Below are 25,509 nucleotides of genomic sequence, written 5' to 3' on the forward strand. Positions count from 1 at the left end.
CATACGCACTATACACACACACACACATACACATGGATTTAGTACTGTAGATATGTGGTAGTGGTGGAGTAGGGGCCTGTGATGTGAAATCTGTGAATGTATTGTAATGTTTTGTAAATTGTATAGACTGCATTCATTTAGCTGGACGCCAGGAAGAGTAGCTGCTGTATTGGCAGCAGCTAATAGGGATCCGTAATAAATACAAATACATATCACCAACAAACTATCATGGTCCCAACACACCAAGAAAGTTGTGAAGGGGGCACAACAATGCCTTTTCCCCATAAGGAGACTGAAAAGATTTGGCATGGATCCCCAGATCCTCAAAAAGTTCTACAGCTGCACCATCGAGACCATCCTGACTAGTTGCATCACCACCTGGTATGGCAACTGCTCAGCGTCCGACCCTAAGGTGCTAGAGGGTAGTGCGTACAGCCCAGTACATCACTGGGGCCAAGTGTCCTGCCATCCAGGACCTATATACTAGGCGGTGTCAGAGAAAGGCCCCAAAAAATTGTCAACGATATATTAAGCATCTCAATCACATAGCGTAAAGGGGAAGTTCCCATAGGTTGTTTGGCAGCCTCTTCCAAAAAAAAAAAAGAGATCAGGCGGACAGAGTAACTTTAGCAGTAGGTTGAATCAGTATTTTATTGTGTTTTTCTGTGTCATGATTCCATTACTGGACAAATCATCTGCATAGGACAGGCAGTTTCAGGTTACACTTAATACATTTTAATTCAATTTGATGTGGATTATGGAAAGATAGGGAACGTGTGATGGGCTTTAGAAAGAAAATGTAAGGATCTATTAACCATGCGTCAGGTACTTTAAGCCTACTGTTTTACATGTGGTATTCTGAGTAATCAAAACATTTGCGGTGAAATTAGGCCTAAGTTATTTAAATTTGGCATAGCACCACAACAATGGATATTTACCCAGAGGACACTGCATCTATCCTAATGCTTATACTTACCTATTTGGTTCATGCATAGGCCTAGGCCTTGGTCTCATACAACTTTAGCCTAGAATTAAACCTAGGTTCCACGGTACCGGTGCCACCTGGATATCACCTCGTTATTGTTATTCTTATTGTGGTACTTTTTTATTTTAGTCTACTTGGTAAATATTTTCTTCTTCTTTAACTGCACTGCACGGCTTGTAAAGTAAGCATTTCACGGTTAAGTCTACACTTGTTGTATTTGGGCGCAGTTTGATTTGTTTTGACATGTGTGGTGTTGCATTGTCATCTTATATTAATGAACATGCATATCAACATTTGGAACTACCAAGTGTTACCGTTTGCCACGTGATCATCTTAAATACTAGGTGGGCATTTGGTTTGTGGGAGGCATGAGTTGGCATTCGTTTCGGTATAGGCTGGCTCAGCTGGGTTTTCAATGGCAAAAGGAAAGAGGTTTATCTAGCAGATGATAAAGACAAATTGATAAGGAACCTGTTGTTTATAAACAGTATTCTATAGAGAAACTTTAATGGATTAATATTTTCCTCTGTAGTTTTATTCACATTGCTATTATCTTCTTCCTCAGAATGTCTGGGATCGGACACTTCAAAATGAGTTACAACTAGTGCCTATTCCACAAGTCACCACCGGCTTAGACTTAGATGTTAAAATGCCTATTTACTCTGTTCCATCTCACTGTGCAATCCACTGTCGCATCAGCCCAGCCAGGCAATTTATAAACTTGATCTCCACTATAAAAAGCATCTTGACATTCTCACCTTTCTTTTAGATTAGCATTTAGTTTTCAACAGCGGAGATTTGTATAAATCTTTGTCTGTCTCTCCGACATCTGCAACTTTGTTTCAATACTAATGAACGTGTTGAGAGTCGGGACGAGACAGACAGGCAGGCAGCCAGTCAAAATCCTATCCACAGTAGGCTACTAGCCCTGCCAAAGAGACTAGCAAGGCCTATCCTCTGTTGGATACTAGCCCTGACAAAGATACTAGCAAGGCCTATCCTCTGTTGGACACTAGTCCTGCCAAAGAGACTAGCAAGGCCTATCCTCTGTAGGCTACTAGCCCTGACAAAGATACTAGCAAGGCCTATCCTCTGTAGGCTACTAGCCCTGCCAAAGAGACTAGCAAGGCCTATCCTCTGTAGGCTACTAGCCCTGACAAAGAGGCTAGCAAGTTCTATCCACAGTAGGCTACTAGCCCTGCCAAAGAGACTAGCAAGGCCTATCCTCTGTAGGCTACTAGACCTGACAAAGAGACTAGCAAGGCCTATCCTCTGTAGGCTACTAACCCTGCCAAAGAGACTCGCAAGGCCTATCCTCTGTAGGCTACTAGCCCTGCCAAAGAGACTAGCAAGGCCTATCCTCTGTAGGCTTCTAGCCCTGCCAAAGAGACTAGCAAGGCCTATCCTCTGTAGGCTACTAGACCTGACAAAGAGACTAGCAAGGCCTATCCTCTGTAGGCTACTAACCCTGCCAAAGAGACTAGCAAGGCCTATCCTCTGTTGGATACTAGACCTGACAAAGAGACTCGCAAGGCCTATCCTCTGTAGGCTACTAGCCCTGCCAAAGAGACTAGCAAGGCCTATCCTCTGTAGGCTTCTAGCCCTGACAAAGAGACTAGCAAGGCCTATCCTCTGTAGGCTTCTAGCCCTGACAAAGCGACTAGCAAGTTCTATCCACAGTAGGCTACTAGCCCTGCCAAAGAGACTAGCAAGGCCTATCCTCTGTAGGCTACTAGCCCTGACAAAGAGACTTGCAAGGCCTATCCTCTGTAGGCTACTAACCCTGCCAAAGAGACTAGCAAGGCCTATCCTCTGTTGGATACTAGTCCTGCCAAAGAGACTCGTAAGGCCTATCCTCTGTAGGCTACTAGCCCTGCCAAAGAGACTAGCAAGGCCTATCCTCTGTAGGCTTCTAGCCCTGCCAAAGAGACTAGCAAGGCCTATCCTCTGTAGGCTACTAGACCTGACAAAGAGACTAGCAAGGCCTACCCTCTGTAGGCTACTAACCCTGCCAAAGAGACTAGCAAGGCCTATCTATCCTCTGTTGGATACTAGACCTGACAAAGAGACTCGCAAGGCCTATCCTCTGTAGGCTACTAGCCCTGCCAAAGAGACTAGCAAGGCCTATCCTCTGTAGGCTTCTAGCCCTGACAAAGAGACTAGCAAGGCCTATCCTCTGTAGGCTTCTAGCCCTGACAAAGCGACTAGCAAGTTCTATCCACAATAGGCTACTAACCATGCCAAAGAGACTAGCAAGGCCTATCCTCTAGCCCTGGATTGATTTGAATAGAGCTTGCTATTATGTTGTGTGACATGACAAAGTGTTCACATTGAGGTCTGTGTCCCAAATGGTACCCTATATAGTGGGATGGTCTAAAATAGTGCACTCTGTAGGGAATAGGGTACCCTTAGGGACACATAAAACAGAGTGCACTACTTATTGATTTTAGTCAGCTCTTGTCATACTATTGTCCCTGTAGCTACACATGTTACACCCTGGCCCAGACTAAACTCAGTACCAGTAGCAGACATCCAACCACACCACTATGGGTTTACACCAAGAGCAGAGGAGCTCCAAAGAACACTTCTACCTTTTGGATATACAGCTTCTTTCAGTGCAGGGAAAACATTTATATTTCATCATCGTCATCATCATCATCATCACCACCACCACCACCACCACCTTCTTCATCATCATCTTCGTCACCATCATCTTCATCACCATCTTTATCTTCATCACCATCTTTATCTTCATCACCATCTTTATCTTCATCACCATCTTTATCTTTATCTTCATCACCATCTTTATCTTTATCTTCATCACCATCTTTATCTTCATCACCATCTTTATCTTTATCTTCATCACCATCTTTATCTTCATCTCTTGGCCAAGCAGCAACCCTGGGCAGCTGCACCTCAAACAATGGAAACAAGGGTTATAAACTGAGCCAATCACATTGGGAGCCAATCACATTGCTCCATCAATCAATCAATTAGGAACACTCAATTAAGACAAAAGCATGCGCAGTAATTAAGGGCATTCGTCACACCTGTGACACACGTTCATGGCGAGAGTCCAATATCAGTCCCATATCTGTTTGTGCTGTATAGCTAACTCCTATGGTCGTTGGTTGTTATGCTATGTTGAGTTGGCTATACAGCAGCAGATCTGGGAATCTAGTAATATGTCGACCAGGGAATAGGGCTACAAGGGAATAGGGCTACCATGTAAACGACCTACAGTATGGGCTACCAGGGAATAGGGCTACCAGGGAATAGGGCTACCAGGGAATAGGGCTACAAGGGAATAGGGCTACCATGTAAACGACCTACAGTATGGGCTACCAGGGAATAGGGCTACCAGGGAATAGGGCTACCAGGTAAACGACCTACAGTATGGGCTACCAGGGAATAGGGCTACCAGGGAATAGGGCTACCAGGGAATAGGGCTACCAGGTAAACGACCTACAGTATGGGCTACCAGGGAATAGGGCTACAGTATGGGCTACCAGGGAATAGGGCTACAGTATGGGCTACCAGGGAATAGGGCTACCAGGGAATAGGGCTACAGTATGGGCTACCAGGGAATAGGGCTACCAGGGAATAGGGCTACAGTATGGACTACCAGGGAATAGGGCTACAGTATGGACTACCAGGAAATAGGGCTACAGTATGGCCTACCAGGGAAAAGGGCTACAGTATGGACTACCAGGGAATAGGGCTACAGTATGGACTACCAGGGAATAGGGCTACAGTATGGACTACCAGGGAATAGGGCTACAGTTATGGACTACCAGGGAATAGGGCTACAGTATGGCCTACCAGGGAATAGGGCTACAGTATGGCCTACCAGGGAAAAGGGCTACAGTTATGGACTACCAGGGAATAGGGCTACAGTATGGACTACCAGGGAATAGGGCTACAGTATGGACTACCAGGGAATAGGGCTACAGTTATGGACTACCAGGGAATAGACCTACAGTATGGACTACCAGGGAGACAGGGTTGTTCAAACAAAAGTGGATCTATTCTGTACTTTGCTCTCTGGTGATGAGAGGATTGAGTGTTGGTGACGTTTGAGAGAGAGAGAGTGGAAACTGAGCTGCACTTCCTAATCTCCTGCCAAATGTATGACCATATTAGAGACACATATTTCCCTCAGATTACACAGACCCAAGAATTCGAAAGCAAATCCAATTTTGATAAACTCCCGTATCTATTGGGTGAAATACCACAGTGTGCCATCACAGCAGCAAGATGTGTTGCCACAAGAAAAGGGCAACCAGTGAAGAACAAACAGCATTGTAAATACAACCTATATTTATGTTCATTTATTTTCCCTTTTGTACTTTAACTATTTGCACATCATTACGACACTGTATATAGACATAATGTGACATTTGAAATATCTTTTTTCTTTTGGAACTTTTGTGAGTCTGTTGAATGTAAATTTTTTATTGTTTATTTCACTTTTGTTTATTATCTATTTAACTTGCCTTGACAATGTTAACATACTGTATGTTTCCCATGCCAATAAAGCCCCTTAAATTGAAATTTAATTGAGAGAGAGCGAGAGAGAGGCTAACCAGCTAAGTGAGTGAAAAGATGGAGCAAGGTGTGAGAAAGTGTGAAAACAGAGGGAAGGAGGGAGGGAAGGAGGGTGGGAGGTGTGAGGAAGTGTGAAAACAGAGGGAAGGAGGGAGGGAAGGAGGGTGGGAGGTGTGAGGAAGTGTGAAAACAGAGGGAGGGAGGGAGGCATGTCAGTTTGGTGAGAGGAGTGAAAGTAGCCAAGGCGAAACTCAGTCCTCCAACAACACCAGGCTGCTATAGAGCACTCATTCTTTCTCTCTCTAACCCTGCATTTTTCAGACACCCCATCCTCTCCTCCATTCTTCATCCTCTCCTCCCTTCCTCTTTCGCTGGCTTGGTGACCTCTGGTCTGCTTGTCACTTCCTGAGCCCTTTGACCTTTAACCCCAGGGAGCGCCGGGAGACCAGCAATTCCTCAGGACAAGATGCCCCTGACCCTCCCCAGCCTCCCTCGCTTCCCTCGTCGTCTCCTCCGCCTCCCGTCTCTTCCCAGGCTGCATGGTGTGCCCATGCCCCATCTGCCCATTCTGTCTGGCCTCTGCCAGGGGCCTCGGAGGCTGCTGCTGGACTGCACCTCTATACTGGACCATCTCCCGGTCTCAGGTAAGTGCCCTCTGACCCCTCAGCTTCCACTGTACCATCTCCCTGTCTCAGGTAGGTGCCCTCTGACCCCTCAACTTCCACTGGACCATCTCCCTGTCTCAGGTCGGTACCATTTGACCCCTCAACTTCCACTGGGCCATCTCCCTGTCTCAGGTCGGTACCCTCTGACCCCTCAGTTTCCACTGGACCATCTCCCTGTCTCAGGTAGGTGCCCTCTGACCCCTCAACTTCCACTGGACCATCTCCCTGTCTCAGGTAGGTGCCTTCTGACCCCTCAACTTCCACTGGACCATCTCCCTGTCTCAGGTAGGTGCCCTCTGACCCTCAACTTCCACTGGACCATCTCCCTGTCTCAGGTAGGTGCCCTCTGACCCCTCAGCTTCCACTGGACCATCTCCCTGTCTCAGGTAGGTGCCCTCTGACCCCTCAGCTTCCACTGGACCATTTCCCTGTCTCAGGTAGGTGCCCTCTGACCCCTCAGCTTCCACTGGACCATCTCCCTGTCTCAGGTAGGTGCCCTCTGACCCCTCAGCTTCCACTGGACCATCTCCCTGTCTCAGGTAGGTGCCCTCTGACCCCTCAGCTTCCACTGGACCATCTCCCTGTCTCAGGTAGGTGCCCTCTGACCCCTCAGACATCATTACAGCATCTAGTTTTGATTTACATTTGATTGAGTTGTCAACTACAGTAATTCAATGTGAAATCAACCAAACAATTGAACCATTTCAATGGATTAAGGGTAAAAGTTGATTGGTCGAAAACTCCTTTATGTTGATTACTTTTTTTGCAAATCCAATCAGTATTCCACCTTGATTTAACATCATCACATAGATTTTTGTTGTTGTCGATGTTGAAATGAAGTGGAAACAACATTGACTCAACCTGTTTGTGCCCAATGGGCTGTCTCAGGTAGGCACCTTCTGACCTTTAACCTAATCTCAAAAATCCAAATCAAATGTTATTTGTCACATAAACGTGTTTAGCATCATTACACATTGACCCCCGTGACCCCTTGACCCTGTTGGAACGTGACCTGGATAAAAAGAGAGAATCTCTGTCTTAATTGACAGCTTAATTACCCCTATAATAGACCACTGTTGGGTGTCATATGAGATATGCAAAGAGAAAAGGGAAGTAGAGAGAGAGGCTGGTAGGTCTTCATCATATACTCCTACAATTTCACCCTCATTTCAATAGTATGTCTTTGTGAGTTGTTGCTGTATTTGGACTGTTAGTGTGTCTAGTTGTTGCTGTATTTGGACTGTTAGTGTGTCTAGTTGTTGCTGTATTTGGACTGTTAGGATGTCTAGTTGTTACTGTATTTGGACTGTTAGTGTGTCTAGTTGTTGCTGTATTTGGACTGTTAGTGTGTCTAGTTGTTGCTGTATTTGGACTGTTAGTGTGTTTAGTTGTTGCTGTATTTGGACTGTTAGTGTGTTTAGTTGTTGCTGTATTTGGACTGTTAGTGTGTTTAGTTGTTGCTGTATTTGGACTGTTAGTGTGTTTAGTTGTTGCTGTATTTGGACTGTTAGTGTGTTTAGTTGTTGCTGTATTTGGACTGTTAGTGTGTCTAGTTGTTGCTGTATTTGGACTGTTAGTGTGTCTAGTTGTTGCTGTATTTGGACTGTTAGTGTGTCTAGTTGTTGCTGTATTTGGACTGTTAGTGTGTCTAGTTGTTGCTGTATTTGGACTGTTAGTGTGTCTAGTTGTTGCTGTATTTGGACTGTTAGTGTGTCTAGTTGTTGCTGTATTTGGACTGTTAGTGTGTCTAGTTGTTGCTGTATTTGGACTGTTAGTGTGTCTAGTTGTTGCTGTATTTGGACTGTTAGTGTGTCTAGTTGTTGCTGTATTTGGACTGTTAGTGTGTCTAGTTGTTGCTGTATTTGGACTGTTAGTGTGTCTAGTTGTTGCTGTATTTGGACTGTTAGTGTGTCTAGTAGTTGCTGTATTTGGACTGTTAGTGTGTCTAGTTGTTGCTGTATTTGGACTGTTAGTGTGTCTAGTTGTTGCTGTATTTGGACTGTCAGGATGTCTAGCTGTTTCTGTGTTAAAGTGCTGTCCTGTGAGTTGAAACAGATTATCTCTGACTGAGCTGCTTCACATGGAAGGGATCTTTAGACCAGAGTCCTTTGGGAATGCAGCCAACAACTCCCACACTGCTCTGAGGCTGGCACAACTGGCTGAAATTGGCCTAATGTTACACAACAACATGGAAGCCTTGGCGATCTTTTAAAGGAATACAGTACAGTAGGTGTGTCTGAAACACAACTGGTAGATCATCCCTTTAGAGCCGGTCTGGAAAAGGCTGTGGATGAGGATACTGTGGATGAGGATACTGTGGATGAGGATACTGTGGATGAGGATACTGTGGATGAGGATACTGTGGATGAGGATACTGTGGATGAGGGTACTGTGGATGAGGATACTGTGGATGAGGATGCTGTGGATGAGGATACTGTGATGCTGTGGATGAGGATACTGTGGATGAGGATACTGTGGATGAGGATACTGTGGATGAGGATACTGTGGATGAGGATGCTGTGGATGAGGATGCTGTGGATGAGGATGCTGTGGATGAGGATACTGTGGATGAGGATACTGTGGATGAGGATACTGTGGATGAGGATACTGTGGATGAGGATGCTGTGGATGAGGATGCTGTGGATGAGGATACTGTGGATGAGGATACTGTGGATGAGGATACTGTGGATGAGGATGCTGTGGATGAGGATAATGTGATGCTGTTGAGAAGGATAATGTGATGCTGTGGATGAGGATGATGTGATGCTGTGGATGAGGATACTGTGATGCTGTGGATGAGGATGATGTGATGCTGTGGATGAGGATATCATGATGCTGTGGATATGGATACTGTGATGCTGTGGATGAGGATACTGTGATGCTGTGGATGAGGATACTGTGATACTGTGGATGAGGATACTGTGGATGAGGATGCTGTGGATGAGGATACTGTGGATGAGGATGCTGTGGATGAGGATACTGTGGATGAGGATGCTGTGGATGAGGATACTGTGGATGAGGATACTGTGGATGAGGATACTGTGGATGAGGGTACTGTGGATGAGGATGCTGTGGATGAGGATGCTGTGGATGAGGATACTGTGGATGAGGATGCTGTGGATGAGGATACTGTGATGCTGTGGATGAGGATGCTGTGATGCTGTGGATGAGGATGATGTGATGCTGTGGATGAGGATATCATGATGCGGTGGATGAGGATGCTGTGATGCTGTGGATGAGGATACTGTGATGCTGTGGATGAGGATGCTGTGATGCTGTGGATGAGGATGATGTGATGCTGTGGATGAGGATATCATGATGCTGTGGATGAGGATGCTGTGATGCTGTGGATGAGGATACTGTGATGCTGTGGATGAGGATACTGTGATGCTGTGGATGAGGATGCTGTGGATGAGGATACTGTGCATTTGTGGATGAGGATACTGTGATGCTGTGGATGAGGATACTGTGACGCTGTGGATGAGGATGCTGTGGATGAGGATACTGTGCATTTGTGGATGAGGATACTGTGACGCTGTGGATGAGGACACTGTGACGCTGTGGCTGAGGATACTGTGACGCTGTGGATGAGGACACTGTGACGCTGTGGATGAGGATACTGTGAAGTTGTGGATGAGGATGCAACCCAGAGCCTGGGTTCGCGCCCAGGCTCTGTCGCAGCCGGCCGCGACCGGGAGGTCCGTGGGGCGACGCACAATTGGCATAGCGTCATCCGGGTTAGGGAGGGTTTGGCCGGTAGGGATATCCTTGTTTCATCGCGCTCCAGCGACTCCTGTGGCGGGCCGGGCGCAGTGCGCGCTAACCAAGGGGGCCAGGTACACGGTGTTTCCTCCGACACATTGGTGCGGCTGGCTTCCGGGTTGGAGGCGCGCTGTGTTAAGAAGCAGTGCGGCTTGGTTGGGTTGTGCTTCGGAGGACGCATGGCTTTCGACCTTCGTCTCTCCCGAGCCCATACGGGAGTTGTAGCGATGAGACAAGATAGTAATTACTAGCGATTGGATACCACGAAAATTGGGGAGAAAAATGGGATAAAATAAAAAAATAAATAATAATAATAATAATAATTTTTGCAGATGACACAACAGTAGTAGGCCTGATTACCAACGATGACGAGACGGCCTGCAGGGAGGAGGTGAGGGCCCTGGGAGTGGGTGCCAGGAAAACAACCTATCACTCAACGTCGACAAAACAAAGGAGCTGATCGTGGACTCCCCCATCCACATCGACGGGACTGCAGTGGAGAAGGTGGAAAGCTTCCATTTTCTCGGCGTACACATCACTGACAAACTGAAATGGTCCACCGGTGTGGTGGAGAAGGCGCAACATCCCCTGTTCAACCTCAGGAGGCTGAAAAAATTTGGCTTGGCACCTAAAGCCCTCACAAACTTTTACAGATGCAAAATTGAGAGCGTCCTATCGGGCTGTAACACCGTCTGGTACGGCAACTGCACCGCCCGCAACCGCAGGGCTCTCACCGGGGGCAAACTACCAGCCCTCCAGGACACTTACACCACCCGATGTCACAGGAAGGCCAAAAAGATCATCAAGGACAACAACCACCCGAGTCACTGCCTGTTCTCCCAACTATCATCCAGAAGGCGAGGTCAGTACAGGTGCATCAAAGCTGGGACCGAGAGACTGAAAAACAGCTTCTATCTCAAGGCCATCAGACTGTTAAATAGCCATCATTAGCACATTAGAGGCTGCTGCCCTATATACATGGACTTGGAATCACTGGCCACTTTAATAATGGAACACTAGTCACTTTAATAATGTTTACATATTTTGCATTACTCATCTCATATGTTTATACTGTATTTTACTCTACTGTATTTTAGTATTTTCCCCTCCGACATTGCTCATCCAAATATTTCTATATTCTTAGTTCCATTCATTTACTTTAGATGTGTGTATACTGTGTGTAATGTTGTGAAATTGTTAGATATTACTTGTTAGATATGGCTGCACTGTTGGAGCTTGAAACGCAAGCATTTTGCTACACCCACAATAACATCAGCTAAACATGTAAATGTGACCATTTGATTTGATTTTGTGCTATTTGTGGATTAGAACATTTATTAATCAGTGTAATACTCAGTTCTGAGGACAGGGGCAGGGGGAGGGAGGACTGGGGGAGGGAGGACTGGGGGAGGGAGGACTAGGGCAGGGAGGACTGGGGCAGGGAGGACTGGGGGAGGGAGGACTGGGAGGAATTGATTTTCTTTCTGGCTTTTTCTGTCACGTTCTCTCTTCCTGTGTCACTCTCTCTCTCTCACTTCAATTCAATTCAAAGGGCTTTATTGGCATGGGAGACATATGCTTTTCTCTTTCGCTTTAATGCGCCTGCTCACTCCAGCACGGCCTCTCTCTCTCTCTCTCTCTCTCTCTCTCTCTGACGAGCCTGCTCACTCCAGCACGGTCTCTCTCTCTCTCTGACGAGCCTGCTCACTCCAGCACGGTCTCTCTCTCTCTCTCTCTCTCTCTCTCTCTCTCTCTCTAACGCGCCTGCTCACTCCAGCACAGTCTCTGTCTCTGCTACCTCTGTAACTGCGCATGCATGAATGAAGAGTGGGGCGTGTGTTCTGTGCTGCGAGGATTAACATCACAGAGTACGGGGTATGTCTGGCTCTCTGAGGGTGTGTGTGTACCAGTGTGTGTGTACCAGTGTGTGTGTGTGTGCACAGGCATTGTTCTCAAGCTCAGTGCTTCTGCAGCCAAGGTCATAGGAGCCTGGTCACATGCACAGTGTGTGAGCGAGGCAGCGAGGTAGCGAGGCAGCGAGCGAGCGAGTGAGTGTGAACCGTAGCGTCTCTCTCGGTGTGAAAAGCAGGGGGTGGGGACCTCATCAAATCATTCATCCATGTACGGTAAGGATGGTGTTTGTGTGTGCGTGTGTGTAGAGCTTTGTTTCCTCTTTGCTCTACTCTGTTGTAGGAGTTGGAGTCTGTCTCGCTGGTGTCAACAGCAGGTGTTTTTGTCTGTGTGCGTTTGCATTGTGTGTGTGTGTGTGTGTGTGTGTGTGTGTGTGTGTGTGCGCGCTCTGGGCTTTCTTTCACTGTCATGGGAACGTGATGCTGAAGCAACAGATTGTGTGTGAATGGATTAGCTATTGTACGTCTCACTGAAGCTAACTACTGTACACACACACACAGAGCAGATGTTTAAACAAAACGGGAGACATGTTATCACAGGTAGCTGTGTTTGGTTAAGTCTATGCTTTGTTTTGTTACCCTTCATCGTAACACACACACACACACACACACACACACACACACACACACACACACACACACACACACACACACACACACACACACACACACACACACACACACACACACACACACACACACACACACACACACACACACACAGGCAGCCTGTGCTAGCCACAGGGAAGTTAAATGAAGCCACTGACCGATCGATTTGTGATTGGTCGGTCTGCTGGATCGTTTGTATTATCAGTCTGGAGTCCCGTCTCATTGGAGGAGAGAATGATTGACAAGCCGTTGTGTTGACATACAGCACAGAGAGCATGCAGTCTGGAAACGAGCCTTAAACCCTACGGTGTGGAAGGATTACTGAGCAGTATTGCAGTCAGTCAGAACGAAGGGTTGTAAAAATCAGATATTACTGAGCTCTGCTTCTCTGTTCTCTGTCTGTCTCACTATAATCCTGACACCTGGCTTCTCCCTACATTCTACAATACAAGAGAGGGGGAGAGAGAGAGGGAGAGAAAGAGAGGGAGAGGGAGAGAGGGAGAGAAAGAGTGCCTACTCAATTGCACAACTGAATGCATTCAACCGAAGTACACTACATGACCAAAAGTATGTGGACACCTGCTCGTCGAACATCTCATTCCAAAATCATGGGCATTAATATGGAGTAGGTTCCCCCACCTCCACTCTTCTGGGAAGGCTTTCCACTAGATGTTGGAACATTGCTGTGGGGGACTTGTTTCCATTCAGCCACAAGAGCATTAGTGAGGTTGGGCACTGATGTTGGGCGATTAGGCCTGGCTCACAGTTGGCGTTCCAATTCATCCCAAATGTGTTTGATGGGGTTGAGGTCAGAGTTCTATGCAGGCCAGTTGAATTCTTGCACACCGACCTCGCTTTGTCCACAGGGGCATTGTCATGCTGAAACAGGAAAGAGCCTTCCCCAAACTGTTGACACAAAGTTGGAAAGACAGAATCGTCTAACATGTCATTGTATGCTGTAGCGTTAAGATTTCCCTTCACTGGAACTAAGGGGCCCGAACCATGAAAAACAGCCCCAGACCATTATTCCTCCACCACCAAACTTTACAGTTGGCACTATGCATTTGGGCAGGTGGCGTTCTCCTGGCACCTGCAAAACCCAGATTCGTCCGTCAGACTGCCAGATGGTGAAGCGTGATTCATCACTCCAGGGAACGCATTTCCACTGCTCCAGAGTCCATTGACGGCGAGCTTTACACCACTCCAGCCGATTCTTAGCATTGCGCATGGGGATCTTAGGCTTGTGTGCGCTGCTCGGCCATGGAAACCCATTTCATGAAGCTCCCAACGAACAGTTCTTGTGCTGACGTTGCTTCCAGAGGCAGTTTGGAACTCGGTTAAAGAGCGGCGCTTTGGCACTCTGCGGTCCTGTACTGTGAGCTTTTGTGGCCTACCACTTCGCGGCAGAGCCGTTGTTGCTCCAATACGTTTTCACTTCACAATAACAGCACTTACAGTTGACCGGGGGCAGCTCTAGCAGGGCAGAAATTTGATGAACTGACTTGTTGGAAAGGAGGCATTCTATGACGATGCCACGTTGAAAGTCACTGAGCTCTTCACTAAGGCCATTCTACTGCCAATATTTCCAAAGGAGATTGCATGGCTGTCTGCTCGATTTTACATGTCAGCAACAGGTGTGGCTGAAATACCTTTGTTTATATAGTGTATGTCTTCTGAATTTAACCCCTCTGAATCCGAGAGAGGGGCCTTGATCAACGTCCACAATCATCAGCTCCCAGGAGTAGTTGTTGTTTAGGATTAACTGCCGAGGCTCAAGGGCAGTACGGCAGATTTTTCCGCCTTGCTGGCTCGGGGATTCGAACCAGTGAGGGAGGGGAGAGAGAGAGCTACACCCCACAAACAACATTAGTTCCTGCTACGCCCCACACACAACATTAGTTCCTGCTACGCCCCACACACAACATTAGTTCCTGCTACGCCCCACACACAACATTAGTTCCTGCTACGCCCCACACACAACATTAGTTCCTGCTACACCCCACACACAACATTAGTTCCTGCTACGCCCCACACACAACATTAGTTCCTGCTACGCCCCACACACAACATTAGTTCCTGCTACGCCCCACACACAACATTAGTTCCTGCTACACCCCACACACAACATTAGTTCCTGCTACGCCCCACACACAACATTAGTTCCTGCTACGCCCCACACACAACATTAGTTCCTGCTACGCCCCACACACAACATTAGTTCCTGCTACGCCCCACAAACAACATTAGTTCCTGCTACGCCCCACACACAACATTAGTTCCTGCTACGCCCCACACACAACATTAGTTCCTGCTACGCCCCACACACAACATTAGTTCCTGCTACGCCCCACACACAACATTAGTTCCTGCTACGCCCCACAAACAACATTAGTTCCTGCTACGCCCCACACACAACATTAGTTCCTGCTACGCCCCACACAAACAACATTAGTTCCTGCTACACCCCACACACAACATTAGTTCCTGCTACACCCCACACACAACACACTCTCTCTCTCTCTCTTGCTCTCTCTCTCTCTCTCTCCCGCCTGTCTTTCTCTCTCCTCTCGCTCTCTCTCTCTCTGTCTCTCACTCAATTCAATTCAATTCAATTGACTTTATTGACATGGCAAGTTCATTATTACTTACATTGTCAAAGTATACATATCGAAAAATAAAAATCAAATATATATGTGTATATATATACAAAATATATATATATTTATATATAAATAAATGGTGGGACCAACAGCAATAATAATAGTAGTAGTGGACATGGGATTACCATTAACAACAACTACAACAACAATATTAATCAGAACAACAATAAATTAAAGCAACAGTAGTAGACCAGTGTCAACATGACTGAGAAGACACATGACCTGGTATGAAAGACAAAACAAAACTAAGCTAAATGGGAAATATTATCAACATTACTTTGCATTTTTCACTGGCTGTCCCTCAGGTTGTGGCAGGAGGACACATATTTGGCTGCCAAAACTGCACATTTTGGCTTTTCACCCAATAAATATTTGATTTTTTCTTCATCTTTTATAGTTTCAAATTCTTTGTATTGAGTTATAATTTTGGGAAAGAAATATGCTCTTAGGTCTGAGTATTTGTCACAGTGTAGTAGGAAATGCACCTCTGTCTCTACCTCTCCCCTGGAGCAGAGTGAGCACAGCCTGTCCTCTCTGGGCAGCCAGGTCTCTCACTCTCTGTCTCTCACTTTCTGTCTCTCTCTCGCTGTCTCTGTGTTTGTTTAGCAGGTGTGTGTGGATGCTGTGGGGCTTTGAGACCTCGCTATAAGAGGCTGGTGGACAACATCTTCCCAGAGGACCCAGAGGTACACGGACTCACAGAGACTATAATATGTAACCCTAACCCTAGTGTATATAGAGATCCTGTTATACGTTCTATATGTATTTCTATAGTTCTATACGTAGTGTATATAGAGATCCTGTTATACGTTCTATATGTATTTCTATAGATCTATACGTAATGTATATAGAGATCATATGATATGTTCTATATGTAAATCTGTAGATCTATATGTAATTCATGGGGTTGTTCAATGACAAACATGTATTTGTTTAAAACCTCTTAAGGATCGTACTATTTTTTCAAATGTTTGCCTAAAATGACATACCCAAATCAAACTGCCTGTAGCTCAGGACCTGAAGCAAGGATATGCATATTATTGATACCATTTGAAAGGAAATACTTTGAAGTTTGTGGAAATGTGAAATTAATGTAGGAGAATATAACACATTAGATATGGTTAAAGATAATACAACCCCCCCCCCCAAAAAAAAAAATCCAGCTTTGAAATGCAAGAGAAATGCCGTACTTGCAGATAGGAGTCTAGGTGTAATGTAGATTTTGGCCACCAGATGGCAGCAGTATGTATGCAAAGTTTCAGACTGATCCAGTGAAGAATTACAGTCTGCCAGGAGTTTGCCCAAATGTGCCGAATTGATACATTTTCAAGTACATAGAGAACATACAACAAATGCTACACACACACACACACACACACACACACACACACACACACACACACACACACACACACACACACACACACACACACACACACACACACACACACACACACACACACACACGTTAAAATACACACGGGGGCGGATTCCGCCTCCATTAGGACAGAGATTAGTTGGTTAATCGCAAAAAGAATGTTTGATCCCTCTCTCTCTCTCTCTCTCTCTCTCTCTCTCTCTCTCTCTCTCGCTCTCTCTCTCTCTCTCTCTCTCTCTCTCTCTCTCTCTCTGTCTCTCTCTGTCTCTCTCTGTCTCTGTCTCTGTCTCTGTCTCTGTCTCTGTCTCTGTCTCTGTCTCTGTCTCTCTCTGTCTGTAGGATGGTCTCGTGAAGGTTAACATGGAGAAGCTAACGTTCTATGCTCTGTCAGCTCCAGAGAAGCTGGACCGTATCGGAGCCTACCTCTCCGAGAGACTGTCCAGAGACGTGGCCCGACACAGATACGGGTACACACAGACTCACACACACACAACACACACTTGCATGCACGCACACACACACACGTTTATAATGTAAATGTAACATCTGACTGTGTGTGTGTGTGTGTGTGTGTGTGTGTGTGTGTGTGTGTGTGTGTGTGTGTGTGTGTGTGTGTGTGTGTGTGTGTGTGTGTGTGTGTGTGTGTGTGTGTGTGTGTGTGTGTGTGGTAGATATGTGTGTATAGCCATGGAGGCATTGGACCAGCTGTTGATGGCGTGCCACTGTCAGAGCATCAACCTGTTTGTGGAGAGTTTCCTCACTATGGTCCGCAAGCTGCTGGAGGCTGACAAACCCAACCTACAGATACTAGGAACCAACTCAGTAAGACACACACACACACACACACACACACATATATACACACATATATATACACACACACACACACACACACACACACATTCAGACATATACTGTATTAGTGCAGGATGAAAGGCCAGTAAGTCATGACTCTGTATAGATCAAGGCATACTGTACCACCCGGTACTGCTGGGTAGGGAGGTGTGTCTGTATGTGTTTGTCTCTGTGTGTGTGTGTGTGTGTGTGTGTGTGTGTGTGTGTGTGTGTGTGTGTGTGTGTGTGTGTGTGTGTGTGTGTGTGTGTGTGTGTGTGTGTGTGTGTGTGTGTGTGTGTGTGTGTGTGTGTGTGTGCGTGTGTGGAATACTTCTACCATCTAAGGTTGCGACATCTTTCTTAGAATTCTTCCTCTCAGAATCCTGCAGGGTGTATAAATATAGATACATCTGGCTGGGCCTCGAACACACACACACACACACACACACACACACACACACACACACACACACACACACACACACACACACACACACACACACACACACACACACACACACACACACACACACAGACACACACACACACAGACACACAGACACACACAATATAAAGGCTTATAGATGAAAGATTATACACACATGCATGAACACACTTGCACACACAAACACACACACACATTACTATACTTGTGAGGACTTTTTGGGGACCAACAATTGATTCCCAATCAAAATTCTAATTACCGTTAACCTAATCAAAACCCTTACCCTAACCCTAACCTTAACCCCTAACACTAATTCTTACCCTAAACCTAACCCCTAAACATAATTCAAATCCTAAACCTAACCCCTAAACCTAATCCTAAACCTAACCTCTAAACCTAATCCTAAACCTAACCCCTAAACCTAATCCTAAACCTAACCCCTAAACCTAATCTTAAACCTAACCCCTAAACCTAATCCTAAACCTAATCCTAAACCTAACCCCTAAACCTAATTCTAATCCTAAACCCCTAAGCCTAACATAGCATTTTTACAAGTGAGGACTGGCAAAATGTCCTCACTTCTTTGAATTTTAGTAAGTTTACCATTCTTGTGATGACTTCTGGTACACACACACACACACACACACACACACACACACACACACACACACACACACACACACACACACACACACACACACACACACACACACACACACACACACACACACACACACACAGTCTTGTACAGCTAACCTTGTGGGGACATACAATTCAGTCCCATTCAAAATCCTATTTTCCCTAAACCTAACCCTAATCCTAACCCGTACTCTTACCCTAACCCTAATCCTAACCTTAACCCTAACCCTAACCCTAACCCAAAAACCTAAACTTTATCCTAACCCTAAACCTAAGCCTAGCTCCTAACCCTAACCCTACAACTAACCCTAGCTCCTAACCTTAATATTTAACTTAATTCTAACCCTAACACTAATTCTAACCTTAACCCTAAACCCCCTAGAAATAGCATTTGACCTTGTGGGGACTAACAAAATGTCCCCAGCTGGTCAACTTTTTGTTCGTTTACTATTCTTGTAGGGACTTCTGGTCCCCACAAGAATAGTTAAACACGTCCACACACACACACACACACACACACACACACACACACACACACACACACACACACACACACACACACACACACACACACACACACACACACACACACACACCCTTGACGATTACAGGGATTTCTTAGTGTGTGCAGGCTGGCCAGGCTCATATCTATATTGGATGAATATGAAGGCAGAGGTTTATTTATACAGACAGACCAGACTGGCAGGCAGCATGATACGCTTTCAGCCTGCAACTGCCCTGTGTCCCACTGTTCAGCCTGCATCTGTCCTATATCCACTGTTCATCCTATATCTGTCCTATGTCCCACTGTTCAGCCTATATCTGCCCTATGTCCCACTGTTCAGCCTATATCTGCCCTATGTCCCACTGTTCAGCCTATATCTGTCCTATGTCCCACTGTTCAGCCTGCATCTGTCCTATGTCCCACTGTTCAGCCTGTATCTGTCCTATATCCACTGTTCAGCCTATATCTGTCCTATATCCACTGTTCATCCTATATCTGTCCTATGTCCCACTGTTCAGCCTGTATCTGTCCTATATCCACTGTTCAGCCTATATCTGTCCTATATCCACTGTTCAGCCTATATCTGTCCTATGTCCCACTGTTCAGCCTGTATCTGTCCTATACCCACTGTTCAGCCTATGTCTGTCCTATATCCCACTGTTCATCCTATATCTGTCCTATATCCACTGTTCAGCCTATATCTGACCTATATCCACTGTTCATCCTATATCTGTCCTATATCCACTGTTCAGCCTATATCTGTCCTATGTCCCACTGTTCAGCCTGCATCTGTCCTATGTCCCACTGTTCAGCCTATATCTGTCCTATATCCACCATTCAGCCTATATCTGTCCTATGTCCCACTGTTCAGCCTATATCTGTCCTATATCCACTGTTCAGCCTACATCTGTCCTATATCCACCGTTCAGCCTATATCTGTCCTATATCCACTGTTCAGCCTATATCTGTCCTATATCCACTGTTCAGCCTATATCTGTCCTATATCCACTGTTCATCCTATATCTGTCCTATATCCACTGTTCAGCCTATATCTGTCCTATATCCCACTGTTCAGCCAATATCTGTCCTATATCCACTGTTCAGCCTATATCTGTCCTATATCCACTGTTCAGCCTATATCTGTCCTATGTCCCACTGTTCAGCCTATGTCTGTCCTATATCCACTGTTCAGCCTATGTCTGTCCTATATCCACTGTTCAGCCCATATCTGTCCTATATCCACTGTTCAGCAGGACCTTATTTCTCTTTCTTGATGCCAGCAGTTAAAAATATTGTAATTTGATGTCGACACAAAACCAAATCCTTAAATTACAAGGTAAACATATATTTACATTTATCTCTGTAACGAACCAACGTTTTCCTACTCAGTTTGTGAAGTTTGCCAACATCGAGGAGGACACTCCGTCGTACCACCGCAGTTACGACTTCTTTGTGTCGCGTTTCAGCGAGATGTGTCACTCCAGCTACGAAGATCCCGATGTACGCACCAAGTGAGTGACCCAGAACTGCTTCTTCTTACCCTCAACTCTAAGGTGAAGTGTGTAGGGGAGAAAGACTAGGGGAGAAATGTTAATGTGTGACTGCTCTATCAATACTAAGTGTATCATGCATTTCTATCCTTTATACTCTCTCTGTCTGTCTCACTCTCTCTCTCCCTTTCTATATCTCTCTCTGTCTCTCTCTGTCTCACTCTCTCTCTCCCTTTCTATCTCTCTCTCTGTCTCTCTCTGTCTCACTCTCTCTCTCCCTTTCTATCTCTCTCTGTCTCTCTCTGTCTCACTCTCTCTCTCCCTTTCTCACTCTCTCTCTCCCTTTCTATCTCTCTCTCTGTCTCTCTCTCTCCCTTTCTCTCTCTCTCTCTGTCTGTCTGTCTGTCTGTCTGTCTGTCTGTCTGTCTGTCTGTCTGTCTGTCTGTCTGTCTGTCTGTCTGTCTGTCTGTCTGTCTGTCTGTCTGTCTGTCTGTCTGTCTGTCTCCCCCTCTCCCCCCTCTCCCCTCTCTCCCTCTCTCCCTCTCCAGGATCCGTATGGCAGGTATCCGTGGTCTCCAGGGAGTGGTAAGGAAGACAGTGAGGGATGAGCTGCAGGCTAACATATGGGAGCGTCAACACATGGACAAGATAGTCCCCTCTCTACTGTTCAACCTCCAGGACCCTACAGACAGGTTTGTCCCCTGCCAAACAGCTCATCATTCTGCATGCAGCTTTAGTGTTGCCACAGTGACAGGTGTGTTAAACCAGGCAGGTCACCCGTGATACAAGTCAGTATTCGACGTCCATCCACGTCTTAGGGTGTCGGGAGATGACGTGGAAACCAGGCCACGAGGGGCAACAGTGAGTGCTGTTACCTTCAAACAGGTTTGTGTTTAGCGGGTGCTGTGGATAGGGATGACGTAGATAACATCAGCCTCTGATTCCAAATATTTCAAGTTCGAATCCCTATCCCAAACCTTAACCCTTAACCAGTCGTAGTGCCTCACTGTTGCCCCTAGTGGCCGGTGTTCACGTCATCTCCCGACGTCCTCAGACGTGGATGGACGTCGAATACTGACTTGTATCACGGGTGACCTGGCTGCTTTATTTGATCACCTGGGAAACTTAACACAGGAAGTGTGTATTTGAGGTTTAAGAAAAAGGCTTCTAATTTCTACTTTCTACTAAATTTTAGACTTGATCTATCCTATCTAAAAAATATACCAACCCCTACAAAAATGTCCATTAATTATAATCCACATAGTAATGAACATTTCCTGTGGCAGGAAACTGGTTCAAATGAAGGTCCTACTTGTGTACTGTATGTAGTGTTTCCCCTGGCGATGAGAAGGAGAGTCCAGCTGAGCTGACTGAGAGATGCTTCAGGGAGCTGCTGGGTAGAGCTGCCTACGGAAACATTAAGAACGCTGTCAAACCTGTACTAATGTGAGTCTCACACACACACACTCACTCACACTCTCACACACACTCTCTCTCTCTCTCTCTCTCTTTCTCTCTCTTTCTCTCTCTCTCTCTCTCTCTCTCTCTCTCTCTCTCGCTCTCTCTCAATTCAATTCAATTCAATTCAAGGGGCTTTATTGGCATGGGAAACATGTGTTAACATTGCCAAAGCAAGTGAGGTAGATAATATACAAAAGTGAAATAAACAATAAAAATTAACAGTAAACATTACACATACAGAAGTTTCAAAACAATAAAGACATTACAAATGTCATATTATGTATATATACAGTGTTGTAACAATGTACAAATGGTTAATGTACACAAGGGGAAATAAATAAGCATAAATATGGGTTGTATTTACAATGGTGTTTGTTCTTCACTGGTTGCCCTTTTCTTGTGGCAACAGGTCACAAATCTTGCTGCTGTGAAGGAACACTGTGGTATTTCACCCAGTAGATATGGGAGTTTATCAAAATTGGATTTGTTTTCGAATTCTTTGTGGATCTGTGTAATCTGAGGGAAATATGTCTCTCTAATATGGTCATACATTGGGCAGGAGGTTAGGAAGTGCAGCTCAGTTTCCACCTCATTTTGTTGGCAGTGAGCACATAGCCTGTCTTCTCTTGAGAGCCATCTCTCTCTCTCTCTCTCACACACACACACAAATAATATTTATGAATCTAAGCAAGTGCGTGTGTTATAGGCACCTGGATAACCATTCTCTGTGGGAGGGGAAGAGCTTTGCTGTCCGCTGCTTCAAGATCATCATGTATTCTATCCAGGTCAGGATCATCACATCCTCATATCAGCATTTAGCAGTCGACAACAGTATCTGCTGCTATGTCTAGTATGGTTTCACATTACTAAAATATCATTTGTCTTCTCTTCTCTCCTGTCTCCTCTCCTGTCCTGTCTCCTCTCCTGTCTCCTTTCTTGTCCTGTCCTGTCTCCTCTCATGTCCTGTCTCCTGTCTCCTCTCCTGTCTCCTGTCTCCTCTCTTGTCCTCTCTCCTCTCCTGTCTCCTGTCTCCTCTCTTGTCCTCTCTCCTCTCCTCTCCTGTCTCTTCTCCTCTCCTGTCTCCTCTTTTGTCCTGTCTCCTGTCTCCTCTCTTGTCTCCTGTCTCCTCTCTTGTCCTCTCTCCTCTCCTGTCTCCTCTCCTGTCTCCTGTCTCCTCTCTTGTCCTCTCTCCTCTCCTGTCTCTTCTCCTCTCCTGTCTCCTCTCCTCTCCTGTCTCCTATCTCCTCTCTTGTCCTCTCTCCTGTCTCCTCTCCTCTCCTGTCTCCTGTCTCCTCTTTTGTCCTGTCCTGTCTCCTCTCCTGTCTCCTGTCTCCTCTCTTCTCCACTCCTCGCTCTAGTCACAGCATTCTCACCTGGTTATTCAGCAGCTGCTGGGTCATCTAGATGCTAACAGTAAGAATTCAGCCACAGTGCGTGCTGGGATAGTGGAGGTCCTGTCTGAGGCTGCTGTCATTGAGGCCAGTGGCTCTGTGGGTGAGTGTGTGTGTGTGTGTGTGTGTTTTTTAATTTATATTTATTTATTATTATATTTTTTAGGTGAGACCCTGTACTATACTAAAACAGCCAATCCCAAATTGACCCATAGCCATTGGTTGAGATCTGAGAGGATTGTATAGTCAGGTTGGTTTACAACGTCACGACAATAATGACAATGTGTATCTAAGAGGTCAAAGGCTGTGTGGGGTTTCTATTTGATATGTTTTATTTAACCTTTATTTAACTAGATGTAACAGTTTAGCTTCCGCCCCTCTCCTCGCCCCTACCTGGGCTCGAACCAGGGACCCTCTGCACACATCAACAACAGCCACCTTCGAAGCATCGCTACCCATCGCTCCACAAAAGCCGCGGCCCTTGCAGAGCAAAGGGGAACAACTACTTCAAGGTCTCAGAGCGAGTGACGTCACCGATTGAAAGGCTATTAGCGCGCACCGCCGCTAACTAGCTAGCCGTTTCACATCGGTTACATAGACATGTCAGTTAAGAACAAGTTCATATTCATCATGACGGCCTACCAGAAGGCAGCAGCACAACATGGTAGCAGAACACAACATGGTAGCAACACAACATGGTAGCAACACAACATGGTAGCAACACAACATGGTAGCAACACAGCATGGTAGCAACACAACATGGTAGCAACACAACATGGTAGCAACACAACATGGTAGCAACACAGCATGGTAGCAACACAACATGGTAGCAACACAACATGGTAGCAACACAACATGGTAGCAACACAACATGGTAGCAACACAACATGGTAGCAACACAACATGGTAGCAACACAACATGGTAGCAACACAACATGGTAGCAACACAGCATGGTAGCAACACAACATGGTAGCAACACAACATGGTAGCAACACAACATGGTAGCAACACAACATGGTAGCAACACAACATGGTAGCAACACAACATGGTAGCAACACAACATGGTAGCAACACAACATGGTAGCAACACAACATGGTAGCAACACAACATGGTAGCAGAACACAACATGGTACAAACATTGTTGGGCACAGACAACAGCACAAAGGGCAAGAAGGTAGCGACAACAATACATCACACAAAGCAGCCACAACTGTCAGTAAGAGTGTCCATGATGGAGTCTTTGAATGAAGAGATGGAGATAAAACTGTCCAGTTTGAGTGTTTTTTTGCAGCTCGTTCCAGTCGCTAGCTGCAGCAATCTGAAAAGAGGGGTGACCCTGGGATGTGTGTGCTTTGGGGACCTTTAACAGAATGTGACTGGCAGAACGGGTGTTATATGTGGAGGATGAGGGCTGCAGTAGATATCTCAGATAGGGGGGAGTGAGGCTTAAGAGGGTTTTATAAATAAGCATCAACCAGTGGGTCTTGTGGCAGGTATACACAGATGACCAGTTTACAGAGGAGTATAGAGTGCACTGATGTGTCCTATAAGGAGCATTGGTGGCAAATCTGATGGCCGAATGGTAAATAACATCTAGCCGCTCGAGAGCACCCTTACCTGCCGATCTATAAATTACATCTCCGTAATCTAGCATGGGTAGGATGGTCATCTGAATCAGGGTTAGTTTGGCAGCTGGGTCTCCCGGTCACTGCTGGCACAGGTATTGAACCAGCATCTGTATCAACAAACTGCCATGCAGTGTCTTAGACCGCTGCGCCAATTGGGCACTGTACAACGTGACCGGTCGGGAGTAGGCTACAGTACTACAGTAAAAACAAAATAATCCTAACAATTCCACACCCTAATTGTAGTCTAAGTTTCTCTTAGAATAACAACCTTTGTGTAACAACAGTTTTAGTAAGTAATAATGATGAGTAGTAACAAAACAATGAGTGTAATTTTTCAGGTGTGCAGCGTGCAGGACAGAGGAATAGCAATTCTTACACTATATTTCTAAATTCAATCACCTTCTTCATCCTCATCATTCAGTTAATTGAAAATCAATTTTGAAGTCGTACACAATTATCAGTTTCTATTTAGGTTTATGTCGCCCGTTCATTGTCAGTTAGTGACACAGTAGGACCCAAAAGCCTAATCAGTGCTCTAACTCCCCCTTGTGGTGGTCTGGAGCAATGAAGTGGTGACGCAGGGTACCGTACTAAAC

General features: G+C 45.8%; 2 protein-coding genes across 6 annotated transcripts in view; one reads left to right on the forward strand and one right to left on the reverse strand.

Moving 5' to 3' along the window:
• Nucleotides 1–25,509, reverse strand: part of LOC120059732 (E3 ubiquitin-protein ligase TRIM9-like) — a 1,105,060-nt gene that overhangs the window by 459,335 nt on the left and 620,216 nt on the right. The gene's annotated exons all lie outside the window — the stretch shown is intronic.
• The window catches only part of LOC120060129 (protein EFR3 homolog B-like), a 36,491-nt gene continuing 22,482 nt past the window's right edge, over nt 11,501–25,509 (forward strand). For 2 of the 5 annotated variants that reach the window (XM_039009224.1, XM_039009230.1), the window contains exons 1-9: nt 11,842–12,086; nt 15,746–15,825; nt 16,857–16,984; nt 17,189–17,339; nt 20,330–20,451; nt 20,979–21,122; nt 21,760–21,876; nt 22,598–22,676; nt 23,250–23,385. In XM_039009224.1, the coding sequence (XP_038865152.1) occupies nt 12,080–12,086; nt 15,746–15,825; nt 16,857–16,984; nt 17,189–17,339; nt 20,330–20,451; nt 20,979–21,122; nt 21,760–21,876; nt 22,598–22,676; nt 23,250–23,385 (964 nt within the window). In that variant the 5' untranslated portion in view covers nt 11,842–12,079. The other 3 variants (XM_039009226.1, XM_039009229.1, XM_039009225.1) reach the window with 3 other exon arrangements.

The sequence above is a fragment of the Salvelinus namaycush genome, chromosome 15 (assembly GCF_016432855.1).
Source record: "Salvelinus namaycush isolate Seneca chromosome 15, SaNama_1.0, whole genome shotgun sequence".
NCBI classification, from domain to species: domain Eukaryota; kingdom Metazoa; phylum Chordata; class Actinopteri; order Salmoniformes; family Salmonidae; genus Salvelinus; species Salvelinus namaycush.